At 42.7% G+C, this 18,585-nt stretch overlaps 1 protein-coding gene across 2 annotated transcripts in view; it reads left to right on the top strand.

Annotated features, from left to right (window-relative positions):
• The window catches only part of MEGF11 (multiple EGF like domains 11), a gene marked incomplete at its 3' end in the record, with an annotated part of 201,920 nt that overhangs the window by 139,045 nt on the left and 44,290 nt on the right, over positions 1–18,585 (top strand). For both annotated transcript variants that reach the window (XM_082005373.1, XM_082005374.1), the window contains exons 8-10: positions 3,735–3,855; positions 5,475–5,638; positions 6,041–6,143. In XM_082005373.1, the coding sequence (XP_081861499.1) occupies positions 3,735–3,855; positions 5,475–5,638; positions 6,041–6,143 (388 nt within the window). The remainder of the gene's footprint in view (positions 1–3,734; positions 3,856–5,474; positions 5,639–6,040; positions 6,144–18,585) is intronic.

An 18,585-nucleotide genomic window follows, 5' to 3' on the forward strand; every position in this document is an offset into this window, starting at 1 on the left:
ATCTGTTAGGGCAACATTAATCCAGGGAAAACACTTTCTGAAGTGTCCAGAGCTTGTTAACACAGCTAACACCTAAGGCAGCAGTGTGTCTTTAAACTCTTCTAATATTGTACAATAATAATTTTTGTGGAAGAAAATCTTCCCCTCTCCCTGAACAGAAGCAAGACATATTATTGACTGCCCTCCAGAAAGATGTATGCTCTGGCCCTCGTCAGTCTATTAATATGTGATGCTGATGGATGTGAGCTGGCAGTTTGAGTTATTAACGGAGTTTGGTTCCTTGGACCCAACTCTCGATATGTAGGGAAGAATTAACAATAACAAGAACTGTATACCCAAACCTCTCACCGTGCTACAAAGGTCTGTTATTTAGTTTCAGCAACAATTAGTTAGTATTTCTGAAGTACTTAAAGGTATAGAAGGTTATATAGGTGGTGTTAGTTACGTTAGTGCCACCATTCATTTTGATTTAAAGCTGACTTTTTAGGGTCCCGGGGATCACAGATCCCCCACCTGTATCTTTGCTACGTTGGGATACTCCCATCAGGTTTGGATTCCAAGCAATACAAGGCTTGTGTGGAGATGTGGGACACCCTGTCCTTGGTTGTGCTGAGGCTCCATCTCGCGCGCTGGGGCCTGGGAAGGTGTAATGCCAAGCAGAGGACGGGAACACACGGCTTCACACGCGGAGCGGGGCATGTACTGGGGCTGGCCCTGATCCCACATCCCGTAAAGAGAGTTTTTCCATTGATTATCTTAGAGTCAGATTTAACCTCTGAAATTAGGAAATAATGCATTGGATAGATTTCAGGGGTATATTTTCATAAACTGGACCTTCTAAGTGAAAATGGTGAAGAAAGTGAAGCACATTTGAAAGTTTGTGATGTCCATATGGATCATTGTGACTTGGAAAATAGAGATGTAAAATACCAAGTTATTTATAGCTAGATTTCTTAATATATCTTTAACATTTTCAGGGGTATATCTTTGATTGAATTTGCTACTCCTTCCTATCATGTATACCACATCCAGGCATTTCACTACTCTCATTAACCTCCCAATCCTAATAGAAAAAAGAATAATCAACATAAGGAGCACAGCTGTTGATTAATTTTACTAAACAGGACAGAAATATAAAGTACCATATTGCAAGAGAGAAGATTCAATGCACAACATTTGAAATCAGTTTAATAGAATATATAACTCATTAACAACTGGATAGAGGCATTATTCACTTGGGCAGGTGGTGAGAGGGAGGTGGAATTTCCATATCTTAGCAGTACCTGAATGCATTTAATTTCATAGGTCATTCTCCCAAATCAAGTTCAAAATGTTAATAACGGTGTGTGCATTTATAATTAATAAAATCTTAGAGCCAGTGCTATAGTTCAAGTGCATTTTCCTCTTACGTAATTAAGAAGTTAAGTGTATTTGGCAGTTGTCACTCAGAGAGCTCTGAAGGTCTCTCTTGTCAAACCCAGGGACAGAGATCTCATTAAGACAGTTACTTTTTCAGTTAAGGTTTGTTTGCGAAGTAAGTGCGTATAAGGTGGACAGCCGGAACGACCAACCTCTGTTAGTCCATAAAGCGTAGTATATTAAAGTGAATGCCAGAACTCAAAGGCATGCTGACTAAAGATGAAACAGCCTCGTATTTAGCTTGATACAGTACTTTTCTCTGGGATACCCAGAGCGTCTGTGTCTGACTGGCCTCTACGCGGAGCAGGTCGGCGGGGCACCGGTGAATCCGCACCAGCCCGTTGCGCACGCGGCCGGGGAGAGCTCGCCGCGTAACGCGCTGATCTGCGGTCACAGCGCGTCAGCTGAGGATCTGGAAACCCACCTTCTGCTTCCACCCGTGGCCCAGATGCTGTTTCAGTTAATCTGGTTCCCGAGGGGGTATTTTAGCTCCCCATCACCCTGTTCTACTTTCCTTTTCAAAGGAATTCTCTTTTACTTCTCGATCACTAGTTCAAATCCAGATTAAGGTCAGTTGTCATAGAAATTATTAACAGTACCAGCAGTTCTGTGTCGTACATGAAATGAGTTGGGAGTTTCATTCACACAAGATACGGCTTTCTAAGTGGCACTAATTGGCTCTCTAATTGTCACACACAGGAGAGAGGCAGAGGACTGATTAGGCGTGGAGACTGAATGCCCCTCTGCCATCCGGCTCGGCTCCGGGTTCCCGTAGCTCATTCCGTAGGCATGCTGGCAGGGTAATGAGGGGCAGCGTGCTTTGGATTTTCTGGCTGTCCAGACAGCACCTTTTACTGCCAGGCCTTTTCAGGGGAACTTGTTTTACTCCACGAAGGTCAAAGACAGCATCTTTTACAAACACTGCTTTCACTCAAAAGTCGGAGACTCGTAGGATTTACTTCTGAGCGGTATGTATTTTAACCGTTTCTTTTACTTCCCCCTAAAACAAAGTTTTTAGTATAAAATAGGATGAGTCATACTGGTGCCAGGCAGAACTGTTACAGCAAGCATATGGGGGTTTATGGTGCTCAGAAATCTGTTCATATTTCCTTTTAACTGTCTCGGTGTCTGATGCTGTGATATACAGGCTCCTGGAGGTACTTGCCATGGCATAGGGAAGCTGACATTTTGTGCATTTATCTCCTGATAAATGGATCCTCCTATCAAACAGTGAAGCCTCTCACCTGGAAAAACACATTTTGGCCAATATCTTTTCCCCTGAGCTATGGTATAGGTCACACTGTGCAATGTAGTTACTATTTAACTTTGGAGTAGGATAGCTTGCTCTGACAGAGAACTAAATTATTAAAGTTTGACTCACCAAAGTAAATTTAGGAGCTAATTTGTGATGTGAAAGTCAGGACTACACATAGAAGAAAAAGGAGCAAAAATCCCTTGTATATGCCAACGTCTGTAGACCCCACTATGGGACTCAGTAAGTAGGTTTAAAGGAATTGTGCCCACATTTTAATTCCCTTGGCATATCAGGTGAACAATATTAGTAAGATCTGTGTCTCTCCTTTCAGCCACACAAGCCAATCAGTGCACGCAGCGTACTGTAATTTACTGTTGAAATATTCTACATTTCCGTAACATAAGTATTTACTCTCCTTTCCCTCACTTTGCCCACGCCTACAGCAGAAATAGGACAGAGACCGTCTGTTTCCGTGTTCTGCTCTGCGTGCCTCCTCTCTCCGACGTACGCATCGCTCCCTGTTCAGAGTTCTTCCTGAAGTCACAATCTCATGCAAATTAATTGAAAACAAATGCAGGTACCAGCTACGCAACAAAAAGGTCTAATGCACCTGCATGTAGTTTTCCTCTCTGCCAGTCTGTGGAAGATGAGCACGTATGAGATCCTTTAGCTTTTTAACAACCCTATTCTTAGAATATATTTTCCAAGAAGTGCAGAGCAATCTTTGCACGGTTTCAGACTGTATATTTTGTGATTAGTGTTTCGTAAGAGATGTTTTGCTTAATGATCTAACATCTGTTCTAGGAGGCTTGTTTTTGTAACTTCCCCACCTCCTGCTGAACGAACGCCAGCGACTTGTCCCTTTCCTCCAAGTCAATCAAAGAACTAATTGCATCATAATCATGGGAAGCAGCGGTGACTGCTCAAGTGCTGAAGACTCAGCAATCAACTCATAACACTCTGTTCACTGTTTCGAAAGAGAAAGCCTCCCTGTGCAGCGATGGGAATTTCCTGCGATTCAGATTTCTTTAGCTGAGACTGACTTTTTTTTGGTTTGCAGGGAGATGACTGCACCATTACCTGCATGGCAGGAACCTACGGAACCAATTGCTCATCAGTTTGTAATTGCAAAAATGATGGTGCGTGTTCCCCTGTGGATGGTCTGTGCTATTGCAAAGAAGGTAAACAAAATTCAGATTGAACAACTGTCTGCAATTTGGCATCAACGCATCTCCCCTTTTAAAGTGGCACAGCTGTGCAGTCAGTAACTCCACTATTTTCTTAGGCCTGTCAGCAATTCAACAGGCTGCCCAAGTATCAAAACTCAACAGGAGCTTGACTGTATGTTTTGTCTCTGCCCTGAACAGGGGCCAGATTTAACTGCCCTGCTGCAAGAACAGGTCACAGAACGAAGCGTGCTGGCAGAGCCACAGCTCCTCGCCAGAGGAAATGCAAAGCAATTCCCAGACTCTTGGGTTTTTTTCTCTATCGCTCTGCTGCCCCATTTCTCCAGGACTCAAAAGCCCCTGTTCTCCCCTCCATCCCTAGAGTAGCACAACTGGGCAAGGGAGCAGAGGCAGCCTCCTGCCTCTCTTTTCTTTAGCCCGTTGTCCTGGGCTGTGCCCGGCCATGGTTATCCTCACCAGACCTGACCCTGACCCTGACCTGCAGACTGCCTGCCTGTCTTGACCTTGGACTGGTCTGGTTCCCATAGGCTTTCCTGGTGATCTGGGCTCCTCGCCGATCCCAGCTGCCTACCCTCCGCTTGGGGACTGTGGGGTGGGCCCTGGCTGTCTGCCCTTGCTGCCGTCCTCAGCTCCCCATCCTCCCTGAACCCTGACACTCTGACACCCCAGCCATGTGCAGGTATCCTCTGTCTCCTGAGCCCGCATGGAGTTGCAGGATGTGGTTGTCTTTTATCTGGGGAACAAGAACTCTTGCCTGCTCTCGAGTCTCTCTGCAAGACTAACTTCTTTTCTTCCCACACATGTGTCCATAATTCCCTTATGTGCTTCGTAGTGAGCATAACCCATGTATCCAGCAATCACTTGAGGAATCTTGTACTGCTCCACAACACAGTGTCTCTTATGTTCCCTGTGTGGCAGTGCCTTCCCTGAGAATACCAACATGAGCTATGCCTGTATGGCATCCATAAGCCCTAAAACAGAAGTGAGGCAAATAACGATAAAATCTGCCATTTCAAACATGAATTAATGGATCACTGTAGAACCCCATTTAATGAGGGTGTATAAACCATGAGTTACTGCTCAACTCCATTACATACAGCTGCAGTGTAATGAAAGCCATTGTGCGGCTGGTAGTTAAGATTGGAGCCTTAATGGTTAGAAATGATGGCTTTGGTCTTTTTCTGGGTGTAATAGCTTCTTTATACTAAAGAGCATTCTCAAAAAAATGAGGTGAGAAACAGGCAGCATCAAATGGCAAGTTCCTTGCATTCTCGCTGATCAGCAGGTCTCCAGCCTGCCAGCCAGTACTGCACTCGCTCTTGCTGCCCAAGCAGGTCCCGGAGGGGCATCCGACACCTTAATCTGGTAAACAGCCAACAGAGCGATACCTATATGGCCCTTCTGTAGGTGTGGATGCTGGTAGATGAAGTTGGGAGGTCATAATCAAAGGGTAAGTCTTTGACCCCAAGGTAGTCTTAATACACACCAAGATCAGGAGGAAACTGGTCCTAGAATCAAAGAGCGTCAGTTTGCAAGCTGCCTTTCTTGCGGTGTCTACCTTGCTTTTTTCATGAAAACATCCCAAATACTGTTTCCCTCATATGTTTCTTTAGGGTGGCAAGGAGTGGACTGCTCGATTCCATGTTCAAGTGGAAGTTGGGGTCTTAACTGCAACCAGACATGTTACTGCGCAAACGGAGCAGCCTGCAGGCCGGCTGATGGCTTTTGTCTCTGCTCACCTGGGTGGCAAGGGGAGTACTGTGACCAACCGTGTCCTGTAAGTACAGCTGGCAAAGTCTTGCATCCCCTTTAAAACCATAGTCCACATACCTCTTCTAAATGTACAGTAGGTCAGTATCTCATTTAGTCTATGGATATCTGAAGGAAATCATGTGTAAATAACAGATTGGGGTTCTAGCAGTCAAGTAGACGTATTATACTTGGCATTATGTCTTATCAGAGCTATTGCCCTGTTATCTGCATTTTCTTGAACATCATTTTTTAAAGTGAGTCCTCATTTGGTTCTACATAGAAATGTTAGGCACTGAGATGTTTCTATCTTCTCTGTATGTTAACTTAAAAAATGCGACTCAGCATTGAGGGACATGATAGATGATTTTGCACATTTTAGAACAAAAAACTGATTACTGAGAGACTTTTTTGTTTATATTTTTGGAAGGATGGAACATATGGTCTTAATTGCAGTGAACGTTGTGACTGTAGCCACGCAGACGGGTGTGATCCTATCACCGGTTACTGCTGCTGTCTTGCAGGCTGGACAGGTAAAATTATCAATTGCCTTTGTAAACCTTGGGGGTTTTGTTGGTTTGGGATTTTGGTAGGTTGTTTTGCTTTGCTCTTGCATCAGTTATAGGACTGGACTTGCGACTGCAAACTTTTAAATAATGGATTGAGACAAGATCAGCTGAACTTAGCCATATTTAAATCACTCATGATGGTGACATTAATTGACATTCATTAAATTTGTATTCAGATTAGTTGAAGATGGCTCCGAACCTGGAGCCAGATGTTAGCCTTCTGTAAAAAGAATCCTCAGGAGGGATGCAGATCGTCGGGAAGTCCTGCAGAGCTCTTCTCCTTGAACAGCCCTTTCCACGGGGGTGCAGGTGTGGCAGGGTGAATGCTGGGACCATCCTACCTGGGGATGCAGATAGGTGTTTTCGGAATGCTAAGAGTCATTACAGCTGCTCCATCATACAAAACCCAGATTTGACACAAAATGTTGTCTTTATGCTTTTCCCGTTTCTCCGTGCTTCTTGTCACATGGAAGGGTAGTTATGGAGAGCAGATTAATGCTGGTTTGACAAAGAGTTCTTGTGATTACACAGAGCCAGAGAGGAATATTCAGTGAAGTTGGAGAGTCCAGGCCAGAGATCTCAGTACAATCAGACCTGCACTTGACTCCATACCGATTTGTCTCTTTGCCAGCTTTTGACAGCTAACTTAACAGCAGCAGGGGGCAAGTTATTGACCCAACCAGTATTTCACACTTAGCTGCCTAAAATAGTGGTTAATCTCCCTCAGCTCTCTGGGGGAAATCCTAGAGGGAAGTTTAGAAGTTTATTTCCTAGAGGGAAATAAACTTATATTCTTGCCCATAACTGCAGAACCACCAGTGGCACTGAGAAACAAAATGCATTTATATTAACAGCAATTAATTTGGAAATTTTAATTGTTTTACAAACAAGTACAAATTGGAAGAATGTATGAAGCAAGGCAGGCTGATCAGGCAGCTAACGTTTGGGATACTGTCACCCTACCCCTTCATTTATGCCTTAAAGCAATGCATGCCTTCTATTTCTGATGGAGAGAACATCACCACAGCAGCTCAGCTCCTAGGAACATGAAGCAAAAGCGATGAAATTATACCTAGAACGTGCAATGGAAAAAATCTTTTAGGAATTAAATAAAATGCAAAAATCGGAAGTTCTATACACTGCTTACAACAAAGCTACTTTCAAAGATACTGGGCACGCAGCCCTGGAAAGGACGTTTTTCCCACAAGAAAATCCATTTTATAAGCTCACTAATATCGCGTTCTCCAGCTTGTGTTCTTCACTCACTGGACTGCATTCATCTTTCTTTGAGCCTCTTTACCGTCAATATATCCATCTACCAGGCTTTACTCTACTGTGCATTATTGATGATCATCAGAGAAACAGCTGGTAGGCTTTGCTGTAGTCATTGGGAGTTTCTTCAAGGGAGAAAATGGTATTTAAAAGTACAGTAAATTAAAGAGATCTATTTACACACACTTACTCTAAAAGTTTATTACACATCTTTCTGGATGTATCATTCCAGAGGAAACTGCAGAAAATGCACTTTGCAGACAATGCAGACTAAAGATGTGGCGGCTTTTTCTCAAAGGTATTTGCAACAAATACTTTATACTTTCTCTGGTGCGCATCTGTAAATATACATCAAATGCAGACACTAATTACTCCAAGGAAAGGTAAGAATAATTTCTGTGATATCCTTCCTTTTTTAATTTCCATATTGGGCAAGATAAATATGTATTTTAACTTGCAGTGGACCTACTGCAAACTAAGCACTTGATCCTTCAATGTGCCTCTGCAGTTCTGGAACTCCCTTCTTCAGGATCACATTTCGGGGAGGAAAATATCACGTTAGCGTTCGAGAACTGGTTGGGGTTGAGATGCTGACAGGGTCATGTAAGGTGTGCACTGGAAATGTTGATAGACAGAACCAACATGTGTTTTGTCAATTCTACTTCCAATGTTTTTTCCACTTGGCTTAGCACCAGACACAAGGATAAATTCTGCTCATACTAGTTTGAAAGTATGTAATTTAAGAAACTCTTCAGCTAGATAATTATATTTTCATATTAAGGACTATGGCGTCAGTGAAACATTAATCTTATTTGTAGTTGTTGTGAACTGGGCCATGATGTGTATTGCAGTGCATTTTATAAATATGGTGTGATAAATAATTCAGGCTTAAATTTTTGCTTTCTGAATTTGGTACTAATTAGGCATGGCCTGAAAAAGATCAGAAAAGTGCAGGATCATGGAACATCTGAGGTTTTTCCTGCCCACTCATACCAGACAGAGAATTCATGTGGCTTTCTGATCCTAATAGCCAAAAAACTTCATCTAAAACAGCATATTCTGTATGTTCATCCCACACGCGGGACTCCCTCTTGATGTCAGTGTTCTATGTAAAGATCAAGAGGAAGATTGAACCCATTTTCTTTAAAGTCGTTTTCAAGACGTTACTGATATAAACCTTCAGAGACTGATAGATGGTGGGAGCATGGAGGAAGACTAGGAAAAGAAGAAAAAAGGCATGTAAAGAGTAGCATAAAATGTAAGTTAATGGCAGCCTACCATCCTTTTATTACGTTGTGACTGCCACCCATCAAGACTATTATTCAGGACAATGCCTTTCCGTGTGTACCAGCTGGGGAAAGGTAATTTTCAGGAGCTGAGCGTACCTGGCAGAGGGGAAGATGATGAAGAGATTCCCGTATATCAACCCAGAGATCACAAAGCTGTGCAAACCAGCTGTATGCATAAACGAGCACGCTGGCAAGAAGCTGCTCAGAGACCTGCATATACAGTTTCCATTAAGTTCAGTGGGGAATTGCACATGTGCAGCCAAAAGCAGCAGTTAGATCAGATCTAAAGATGATTGTGCCCTGTTGTTGTCGCTGAAAATTACCCAAGCGGGTGCACAGGCCCGTTGTATCACAAATGGCTTTGTAGATAGCATGGCAAGTATAACGTGTACATAGAAGACCAAAACCGCATTGGCAAAAGGCTCTCATGTGGTACAAGCAAAGTGCAGCTTGTTCAAACGTGGGCCGGAATCGGATCTGTCACCTGTTGACACAATGCGGAGCTGAATTCTCCTCCGCACGAAGGAAATGCCAGATGCAACAGCAATAAGGGCTCAGCCTCGCGCCGAGCGGAGATCTCCAGCTTGCACCAGTACCGCGCACACGTAACCGCACTTACAGAAATGGTACCCTTGAAAGCAAAAGAAGACGCGTTCATATCTGTTGCTAGCTTAAAAAGGGAAAGTGTAGCCCCCGGCAGGACCAAGTCTTGACTGCTAAGACTGATTGTCTTCTAAGGATTAATAAGGGTCTCTCTTACTCCAGATCTGCCTTGTGTTTTAGATGGGTATCGCTTCTGTGCTTGCAGCTCTGTGTGTGTATGTGTGCACACAGGTACCTTAAGGGTCCCAACATACCAGTCGTTTGTGGAAGAGGTGTTGTTTTGTGTACATTCAGGTTAGAATGAAACTGCTTGAAAACGGAGTGCTTCGGTGCTAATTGCGTTTGGTTAATTCGGGATCTTGCACACAGTGAATCCGCACAGAATGGAAGCACGGAAGAGCTGCATGGTGGAGCATTTCCTGGAAGTCCTTTGCAAACAAACAGGTCCTAGAGAAGCAGGCATCAGTCCCACCTCGTCCAGATGCAGCCTCCTCTCCTGGATGCTCAGTGACAGTGATAAGGTCATAAATTTCAATTAGGCACCTCTTTCTTAATAAATAACCTGAAAGTGGACTGGCTGCCCCGATAGCCTTGCTGCGTGGGTCAGAAGCGAGGGAGAACATGGGGAGGCAACGTTCCTCCGTTAGCTGTAATACAGCACGGCTCCGGAAATCCCAGCTCCAGCTCAGCTATCTGGGTTTTGCAAGCTGAAGTGCAAATCCCATCAGCTCGGTCCCATCTCCTAACGCGGGCTGCCGGCAGCACGTTTTGTGCCAGAAATGGCTTCCTCACAGATACCAGCTAGCAATTACTACATAGCCTTTAGCCAGTTCACTCAGTACAACCCTCAATAATTAAATTGGTCGTAGCTGCTGGCCTGTCCTCTGGTTTCTGGAGGTGCTCCCTTTGTGCTCGGCCTGAGCCAGGCTAGCAGGGCTCTCTGGGAAGCCAGACGCAGCCCTTGCTCGTCCTGTCTCTAAGACCCGAGTCTGCCCGTTTTCACAGTCAGACATCCCGCTCGCAAACAGATTACAGAAAGGAAAGCCACGGGCCTGGCCGATATTCACAGCAAGCTCGTTTCCTCCCTGTAACGAGTCAATGTGCTCCAAGTTAATTGTGGCAGTGTGTATTTTGTTAACCTTTCCGATATTACAGTGGGATTAAATAGGAAGCGATCTGCAGGGGGATATATTCCATTCCTGTAAATGCTAAGGTCAGTTCAGATCCTCTTTATCTGAATTCTTTTAATCTGAGATGCTGTCTTATCTGAATCTTGGTTCCGTCTCTCTTTTTTGTATCGCGCCGGGTTTTTATAGAACGCCGCCGTCGCGATGCTATCTCAGTTATCCGCTGAACTAGTTTATTCAGTAGCTTTTCTGAATATCCGAATCCGAAGCTTATTCAGTAGATTTTAACATCCTAAAATGGGGGGGGAGGGGAAATAGGATGGTACTGAAGATGTAAGATGAAAAATATAAAAGTGTGCATCCCATAGCTAGTTATAAAAGAACCCCTCACAGATTTTCCTTAATTAATCAGGATGGCAAATGCAGCTCTGAAAATGATGTATGCTGGTAAGGAAGAGACATCTTGTTATTGCACTGGTACCTTTCACCTTCAGGCTTCATTCATGTCTCATAAGAGCAGCCTCCCTCTTTGCCATTACATACGGGAAATCAAAATATGTATTTCACTGTCCTTTACAACCTCAATAACTTTCATACCTTGCCAGCAACATAAACGCTAATTGTCTCTTATCATGTGCAGAAATACTGTACGGTAGCTGTGGTAGTCTCGCGTCGTAGGGATTTCCACCTGTGATTGTGTAAGCCAGTTAATGGGGTCGGGAAACGCCGGCCGGTCCCAGATAAGGTGAGCTTTGAGGAATGAGACCTGGCGTTCGTGAGAATTTGCAGGCTGCGAGTGACATCTGCACTGTCACTCAGACGAGGAAACATGTTTCTTCCCTCCTGTGGACACATTAATTCAGTAAAACTGATAAGCCTGTTACTCAAGGGAAGTCCTTTTTGAATTGTAAAGAAACAGTGACCAATGTGATGGTGAGCTCTAAGGTATTTTTAACTTCACTTTTTCTGAGTTCTTTGCAAAAAGGTGGTATATCTTTCAAGGAAAAAAAAAACAGCTTTCCATTTAGCTTCCCATAAAATGCATTTTGTTTGTATTAATATGACTTTTCTTCCATTGCAGCAGTATCCAGTTTATGATCTTAGGCCAGATCCCATCCTCAGCTGTGCTAGGTTGAAGCCAAAAAAACTCTGTCGTCATTAATAGATCAACTCCTAGAGCATACTGATATAATTGGTAGCTGACTTTTCCACGCATCTTTAATACCAGAAAAAAAAAATCTAGGACTTGTTTTGGGCACCTACAGGTTTTTAGCTGAAGAGATCCACAGTATTTTAGAATTCATAATGTTGTAGGTTGGTCTTTTTTTTAAATCAGACTGGTTTGTATGCTCGTGATTTCTAATACAAAGCCTAAAATATCAGAATGGAGCAACAGTAAGTTGCTATTAAACATGCATTTTCTAGATGTCTAATCCCATTATCTAAACCATATTTTGCACTTATCACTTTCGGCAGTCTTATCCCAGATTTTTAAGTTAATAATTTATTTCTGTGATTATTCTGTACCCTTCCATTAGCTTTAAACAGACAGAAAAACTAGTCATTTTTAGAGTCAGTCTAAAATGGTGCATTTTAGCCTCTCTTCTGGCCTCTGCCTTTCAAATGTGAAAATCTTTTCCATATGAAAAGGTATGCTTATTCTCTGGATTCGAGAAGTGCCCTTTAGTCTATGAATGTAACATAAGCTTATTAGAAATTAGCTTTAATTTTTCATTGACTTAATTTCAAGTGAGCTGATAAGATTTTAATGTCAGGCTGTGCTTAAAAATTCTCTCTTTGACAGGAACCTTTAAGTATGGTTCCTGCTGATCTAGGGCTAATTTTCAAAAATATGAATTATGAAGTTACATCAAAGACTTCATTGATGTCCTGGCATTAATTATATCTGCGCATTCCTTGCCAGATACATAGGGGCTCCAGATTCTCATCTAAGTGAGGTTTACTTGTGTTTGTCCTGCGCCAGATTTAGTATATATTTCACCTTTCATGAAATCAGTTGGATTTTTGCCACTCATTCAGTGGGAGCTGGATCAGACCCTTAGACTATAATTAGGATCTGCAGTAAGCCCACTGCTTAACTTAAGCATGCATGCAAATGATTGCAGTATTAGTCTTAAACAGAGAAGAGAGACGAGTTCATTTATCTTTGTACTTATTTTGGGGTTTCTTTTCACTTATTAAGAGACAGCTTTTAAATTTACGTGAAAAGATATAGCTTGGATGGCATCCTGGATTATGCTAATTTAATGGGTTCTAAAAAAATTCATCTTGATGCTAGAGATCTTCGACCATTTTCCATTTTAATACGGAGGCATTCTATATATAAGTTTGGTTGTGTGTACAATTTGCTCACCTATAAATAAAGTGTTGAGAAGCAGCGAAAAATTATTTGTGAACATTTCAGCAAACTAAATACTGGATGCTGGCATGCTGTGTGAAAGAAGAAAAAGGAAAGTTCATCCAACAAACAGCCAGCAAGCTACAACATTGTGTATATATGTTACTGGTGAAGGTGTTTGCAGTGACAAACGTTGTAAACATCTTCCTTCCCATCCCACACGCAGGTGAAAAGGTTGAATTTCAGTCAGCGCTGTTGGCAGGGAAGGCTTGCACGCATGCGGTTGTACAACAGCTCTCGCTACGCTGCGTTCTTAGCTCATGGCTTAGCTTGGGGGCTGGAACGTTTAAACGCCAGGAAGGCAATATATTTTTTCCCACTTATGAGTTCCTCCCTTACCTGCTGATGGTCTGCTTGGATCTTTCCCAGGTTTCTCTTCCTCCCTGGCCTGAAGCCATGTCCAGAGAAACGGTGGGAAGGAAGCGTCCTGCAGGTGGAGGAGGTCTGCATAGGACTTGACTCCTTTTAGTACTGTTTTCTTCCAGATCTGCCCTTTCTGCTAGTGACAACTTTTCTTCCTGCAATAGTGCAAAATCCTGTAGCAAAAGGAACCAGATGATCCTTAATTTTAGCAAACATTTTGACTTACTCAATTTCTTGTGAGGTAGATCTCTTGCCTCAAAAGCTTTTATTGCATAAATTCCCTGAGCTGGATGATTCATATCTGGAGTTTTCTCTAGATAATTAAAAATAGGGGTACGATTAGTGCTCCACAGAGGTGCATTAGGCTGTAAGTATATTACTTTCAGAAAAACACTTACATTAATGGGTGCATAAATCGCCCATGCAATGGTGAGAGAAGAGACAATTTAGAATTTTTCACTGGCTGTAGGGAAAGGCTTATTCTTCATTATTGAGGACCAGATCATGGAGCTTTCATTTAGACTGATGAGCTATTACACCCAGGATTCGCCCCTCTGAAGCCCAGTGGTGAACAGTGCTTAGCAAGGTAAGCAAGGGCTCCGCCATATCAATGTGCAAAAAAATTCAGAGTTAGAAAAGCCTTTTGAGAACACCACAAAAGTTCATAGATAATGAGACTGTGGCTGCTGTTATCTCTGTTGAATAGTTTCACTATATAAAAACAAAAATAACTTATTTGCAGACTGGATGAGCCGCCATCAATTCTTAATGTTTCCATTTAATTTTATGAGAGATCCCTTTATGTTTTCTTCTATCCGCTGCCTTACCCAAGCAAATTTTCTCGGTCTTCAGCATGCTTAAAAGCTGAGCTGTCACAAATTGTGCTGTGGTGTTTCTGACTGGATCCGAGTCAAATACTTCAGGGTTTGCCGCAGGTAGGAATAAATATGAAGATGCAAAAAGTGATAGAAAAGCATTAAGTATTCTTTAAGAACTCTTGTTCGTGTCCTGTCATAGCAGCTCCTGAACAGCTGATCCAAAGCTAATGGGACAGTTCTTTCTTATGTTCTTATTGAATTTTCTTTTACCTTTCATAGACTGAAGCAGCAAAATATTCACTGCTTACTTAGGAAAGCACGCTGATGCAATCTCAAATACAAAGCTGATTTAAATTGAATTTATAGGGAAAACATAAGTGTAGCAGCAATAAGAGTACTGGGGAAAGAGAAGAGAGTAAGGGTTAAAGAAAACGTGGACGTAGGATTATAGAAATCATTATCGGAAATAAATGTACAAATTAGGAGGCCAAGGCAAGACTTCCAGGTGACCTCAGTGGACTCTGGCTCTGACCCTGGCACGACCACCACGTGCCTGGGAACGGCTCCAGGGCTGACGGCTGGGTGGGAGATGGGCTACAGCCGCCAAAGGCGTCGCTGCGCGTGCCGCGACCCGGCGCGATGGAGACCAGAGCGGTGGTATCGCACGAAGGAGCAGCCCATTCCAGCCATCGCATGCAGCGATACAGTCCCGTAGCTCTTTTCAGTACGACCAAGTGCTTGCTGGCCCTCTTTCTACGATTACTTATCTAAAATAGCCTTGCAGCTGTAATCACGAGGCTATTTTCTGCTCCGGAAGCGGTGTTGCTACCGTTGTGGTTTTGCCGCTATCTACTGTGTCAACAGGTAGACAAACCACCGTTAAGAATTGGTAGTGCCGGAGACAAAAGCTACCAGGTACTCCAGATCACAGCCAAGCGTGAATCACCAAACTTCAGGCCTCCGCTGTAGTGCCTGCATAAATCCACTGCCTATTTATGCATAAAAAGCAGTTCTTTCCAAAGCCATTCAAATGCCAGAAATGAGAGATTATTATGACTTCATGTCATGTTGAAAGACAGGTGGAGGAGAGCACAATGTTTGTGTTGGATTCAAATGTCTGCTGAAATCATTCCTGTCACTGCTAATTGATGTTGCATCTGTCTTTAGATTGTGACTATTGGGGGAAAAAAAAAAAGCTGAAGATCTTATTCAGAGAAATAATTACAGTTGTACACTGGTAGATATAAAATTAAAGTACAGGGGGGGAAGGGAGCTACATCCTATAATTTATCAAATTCCTACATCCCTGCAAAATAATTAGATGCTGGCCAGCATGCAGGCCCTGCTGCAGAGGCTACTGTCAAGGGGATAGCAGTGGTCAAAAATAGGCCACTGGTTCTCATTTATTCCATCTGTTTTTGCTCTTCTGTTGTGTTTGGAGTATTAGTTTCCAACTATCAAGAGACAAGGCAGAAAAACAATGGCAGGCTTTATTAAGAGCTAGAGACGTAATCCCCAAGCACGAGTGAAATTGCACAAGTAAGCTGGAGAGGGAAAAAAGGGAATTCTACTTATGTCTGGCTTTCAGGAATTTCACCCTCCAAAGTCCTTCAGTGCGATATAGTTACAGGCAGTATTAAGTCTGCGTTACTTTGACAAACTTTCATTGACACAATTGAAGATTACTAATGGAAGCAGTATATGAAGTAGCTCTTCAGTAGATGCCTTACATCCCAATTGCATGGCTTGTTTTTTGGTTTTTTCCTTTTTCTTTTTCTTGCTCCTTTTCATGATGGTTGTGTGGATGTTAGCTGAATCCATCGCAGCCTGATTTCTAAATTTTAATATAAAGAACCAGCTTAATCTAGTAAAAATTTACACTGCTCCATGTAAGCCAGACACAAACTCATATCGAGTCACCAGGGACACACTTCTCTAGCCCCTAGGCAGCAGAACTGGACCGTAAGTGTGATATACATTATTACCGTACGACGTATGTGACGACGAGTTTCCGCCAGTCCGTGCTCTTGCCAGACACCCTTCCTCCTCCACCCCTTTCCCTGCCGCCTTCCTTTATCAAAATACCATCTTCAGCTCTGCACTGGAAGATCCCCGCGGAGCCCAACGCTTCGCCCGCGGGAAGTCTGTGCTGGAGATACGCCAGATACTCCCGCGGTCCCAGACAGCAGCCGCTTTGCCACTTGGTAGTAAACTATGCTGGAAGGGCGCTTAAGGAGGAAGAGCTTGGAACAGCTCTCTCGTGTAGTTGTCCCTTAAAAGAGTGCAGTCATGACTGCTCTGGTGGGTCGAGTTCATTCCGGATGGGGTTTTTCACAGCACGCACAACAGCAATTCAGGTGCTTAGTACTGTTTTTCCTACCCGCGTGCAAAGGAGGACAGCGTGGGGAGGGGGAGTGAAGCCACTCCTGGGACAATCAGCTAAATTCCATGTGCAGAGCAGCCCAAAGGCCGGCAGTGGGAATCTTACTGGAAAGCAGACAGTGTCTGCAGAAATCCAGTACCCCGAATCCACTCCGGGACGTGGAGGTTTTGTGGCTGCTGTTTCACAGGCTGAACTGAAAGCCACAGCGACTCGGCTCTTACCTTGGCGCTGGCTTACTGCATGAGAGTGCAAGTGTCCTTCGCCCAAGCACAGTGGATAACTATAATTTCCTGTAAGTTATGTGAATTTCATTACAATTCACCCCCAGAACGTTGTTTAAGAAAGTCTTGGAAGTGTAATTTCATACTAGTTCTGCAACTGTGAACCACAGCCTCAGGCAGGAAGATAATTTCCTGGTAGGTAGGCAATAGAGCTTATGTGGAGGACTGCTTCCTGCAGCTTCAGGGACTTCTTCTGATAGTTGTCTTTCTATTTGCTGCATCGTGCTTGGGAAACAAGGGATTTGTTCATAAATTAGGAATCTGTGGTTGTAACATGAGATGATACAGAGATGTGTCCGGTACATGACACAGAGATGTGTCAACTTCAGCATTTTTTATATTTCTGGAAATTGAAAACTAATTGCTTATCAGAAATGTTCGTCAGCAGGCTCCTAAGTTAATATTAAAGCTTTACGTTACAGAAGTTTGCTGCTTCACTGACTCCAGCTGTAAAGTAGCTGGGAGGGATGGACTCCCCCTTCGTATGCTGTCAAGTTAGGGAATTGTAAAATTAAGGTGCTTTTTTTAGCACAAGTCCATAAGACATGCATGTCCAGATGCAATTTTAACTTCTCATTTACATTTGCAATTCGATGTGTGTAGGAGCCTCCAAAAATGAAGTCTTCCATGAGAATTAACTTAGAGTAATATAAAGTAATAAAAATTGATTGCGGCACCTTCTCGGTTGTCTTCTGAACATTTATAAATAAATACCTGCTGTAACGGGTATCAGTGTCTCCTAGAAGGTTTCCTTTTCCCCCCTTTACATTTCATTACAACAATCGGCTTCACAATGACTCATTGCCTTCGTTAGGAGCGGGAAGACATCCCTCATTATTCATTACTAAAAGAAGGACTTTGCTGCTGCAAAGAGCAGCCACGGCATTCTAATTCAGCTGCCTTTCAAGAGAAAGGAGTCAATGTCATTCTTCCCCAAACTTTGCCAAAAGAGACGAGAAATAATGCTGTTTAATTGTCTCCATTTATAAATAGCCCATTCACAATGAGAGAATTGTCTTTTTAACGCTGCAGTCAGGAGGAAAAGATACACTTTTTTCCACATTCGTGTCTGAATTTCATTTCTGGGAGCTCGCGCTCAAGACTCTCAAAACTATAAATGATCATATATATGTATGTATAAAAATGAAATGCATTTATTTACGATTTATTGTATGAATTTTAACTTACAGAGAACTGTAGATGCACAAATGCACACACAAAGCATTTACCGTTTAAGTAATCCAAGGGTATATTTGATTTCAAAGGAAGTAGGGAAGACTGTATTAAAATAATTGTTTTTCTTGATTTTACTAATACAAATGTTCCTTGTCTCTTTTTGCATTTGTTTATTTCAAATTTATTTACTTAGATATTAAGGGATTGAGCTTGTATTTTGTTTTTACTCTACTTTAATGTGATTCTTTTAAGCTCTACAGCATGGACTATGCCTCTTTATAAATAAAGCTATGATCATGTGTTACTAGAAACCCCATTTCAAACCGTACTTTTGCCAGCCTTGGTTAAGATTTTCTAGGAAGGGACATTATAATTGTGTGATTAATCTTCAGAAAAGGGAAGTTTTGCCTCTGCAGTATTTCTTACTGTATTAACTTCAGAGATTTATAAAACCAACTTGAAACTGCACCGTAAGTGTGTTTATAATGACTTTTAGCTGATTTAATAATCCTCAAAGTTCGGTGACTGTACAGATCACGGCTTCACAAATACAGTCCATTACCTGTAGCATCCAGATGAAGTTATCAGAGGTGGAGGAAATTACTTGGGATTGTATTTCTCCTTAGCGATGCACTAATCCAACCTCCGGCTGAGGCTGGGGCTCTCACAGCCCTG

The sequence above is a fragment of the Phaethon aethereus genome (assembly GCF_964289735.1).
Source record: "Phaethon aethereus genome assembly, chromosome: 12".
Taxonomy (NCBI): Eukaryota; Metazoa; Chordata; class Aves; order Phaethontiformes; family Phaethontidae; genus Phaethon; species Phaethon aethereus.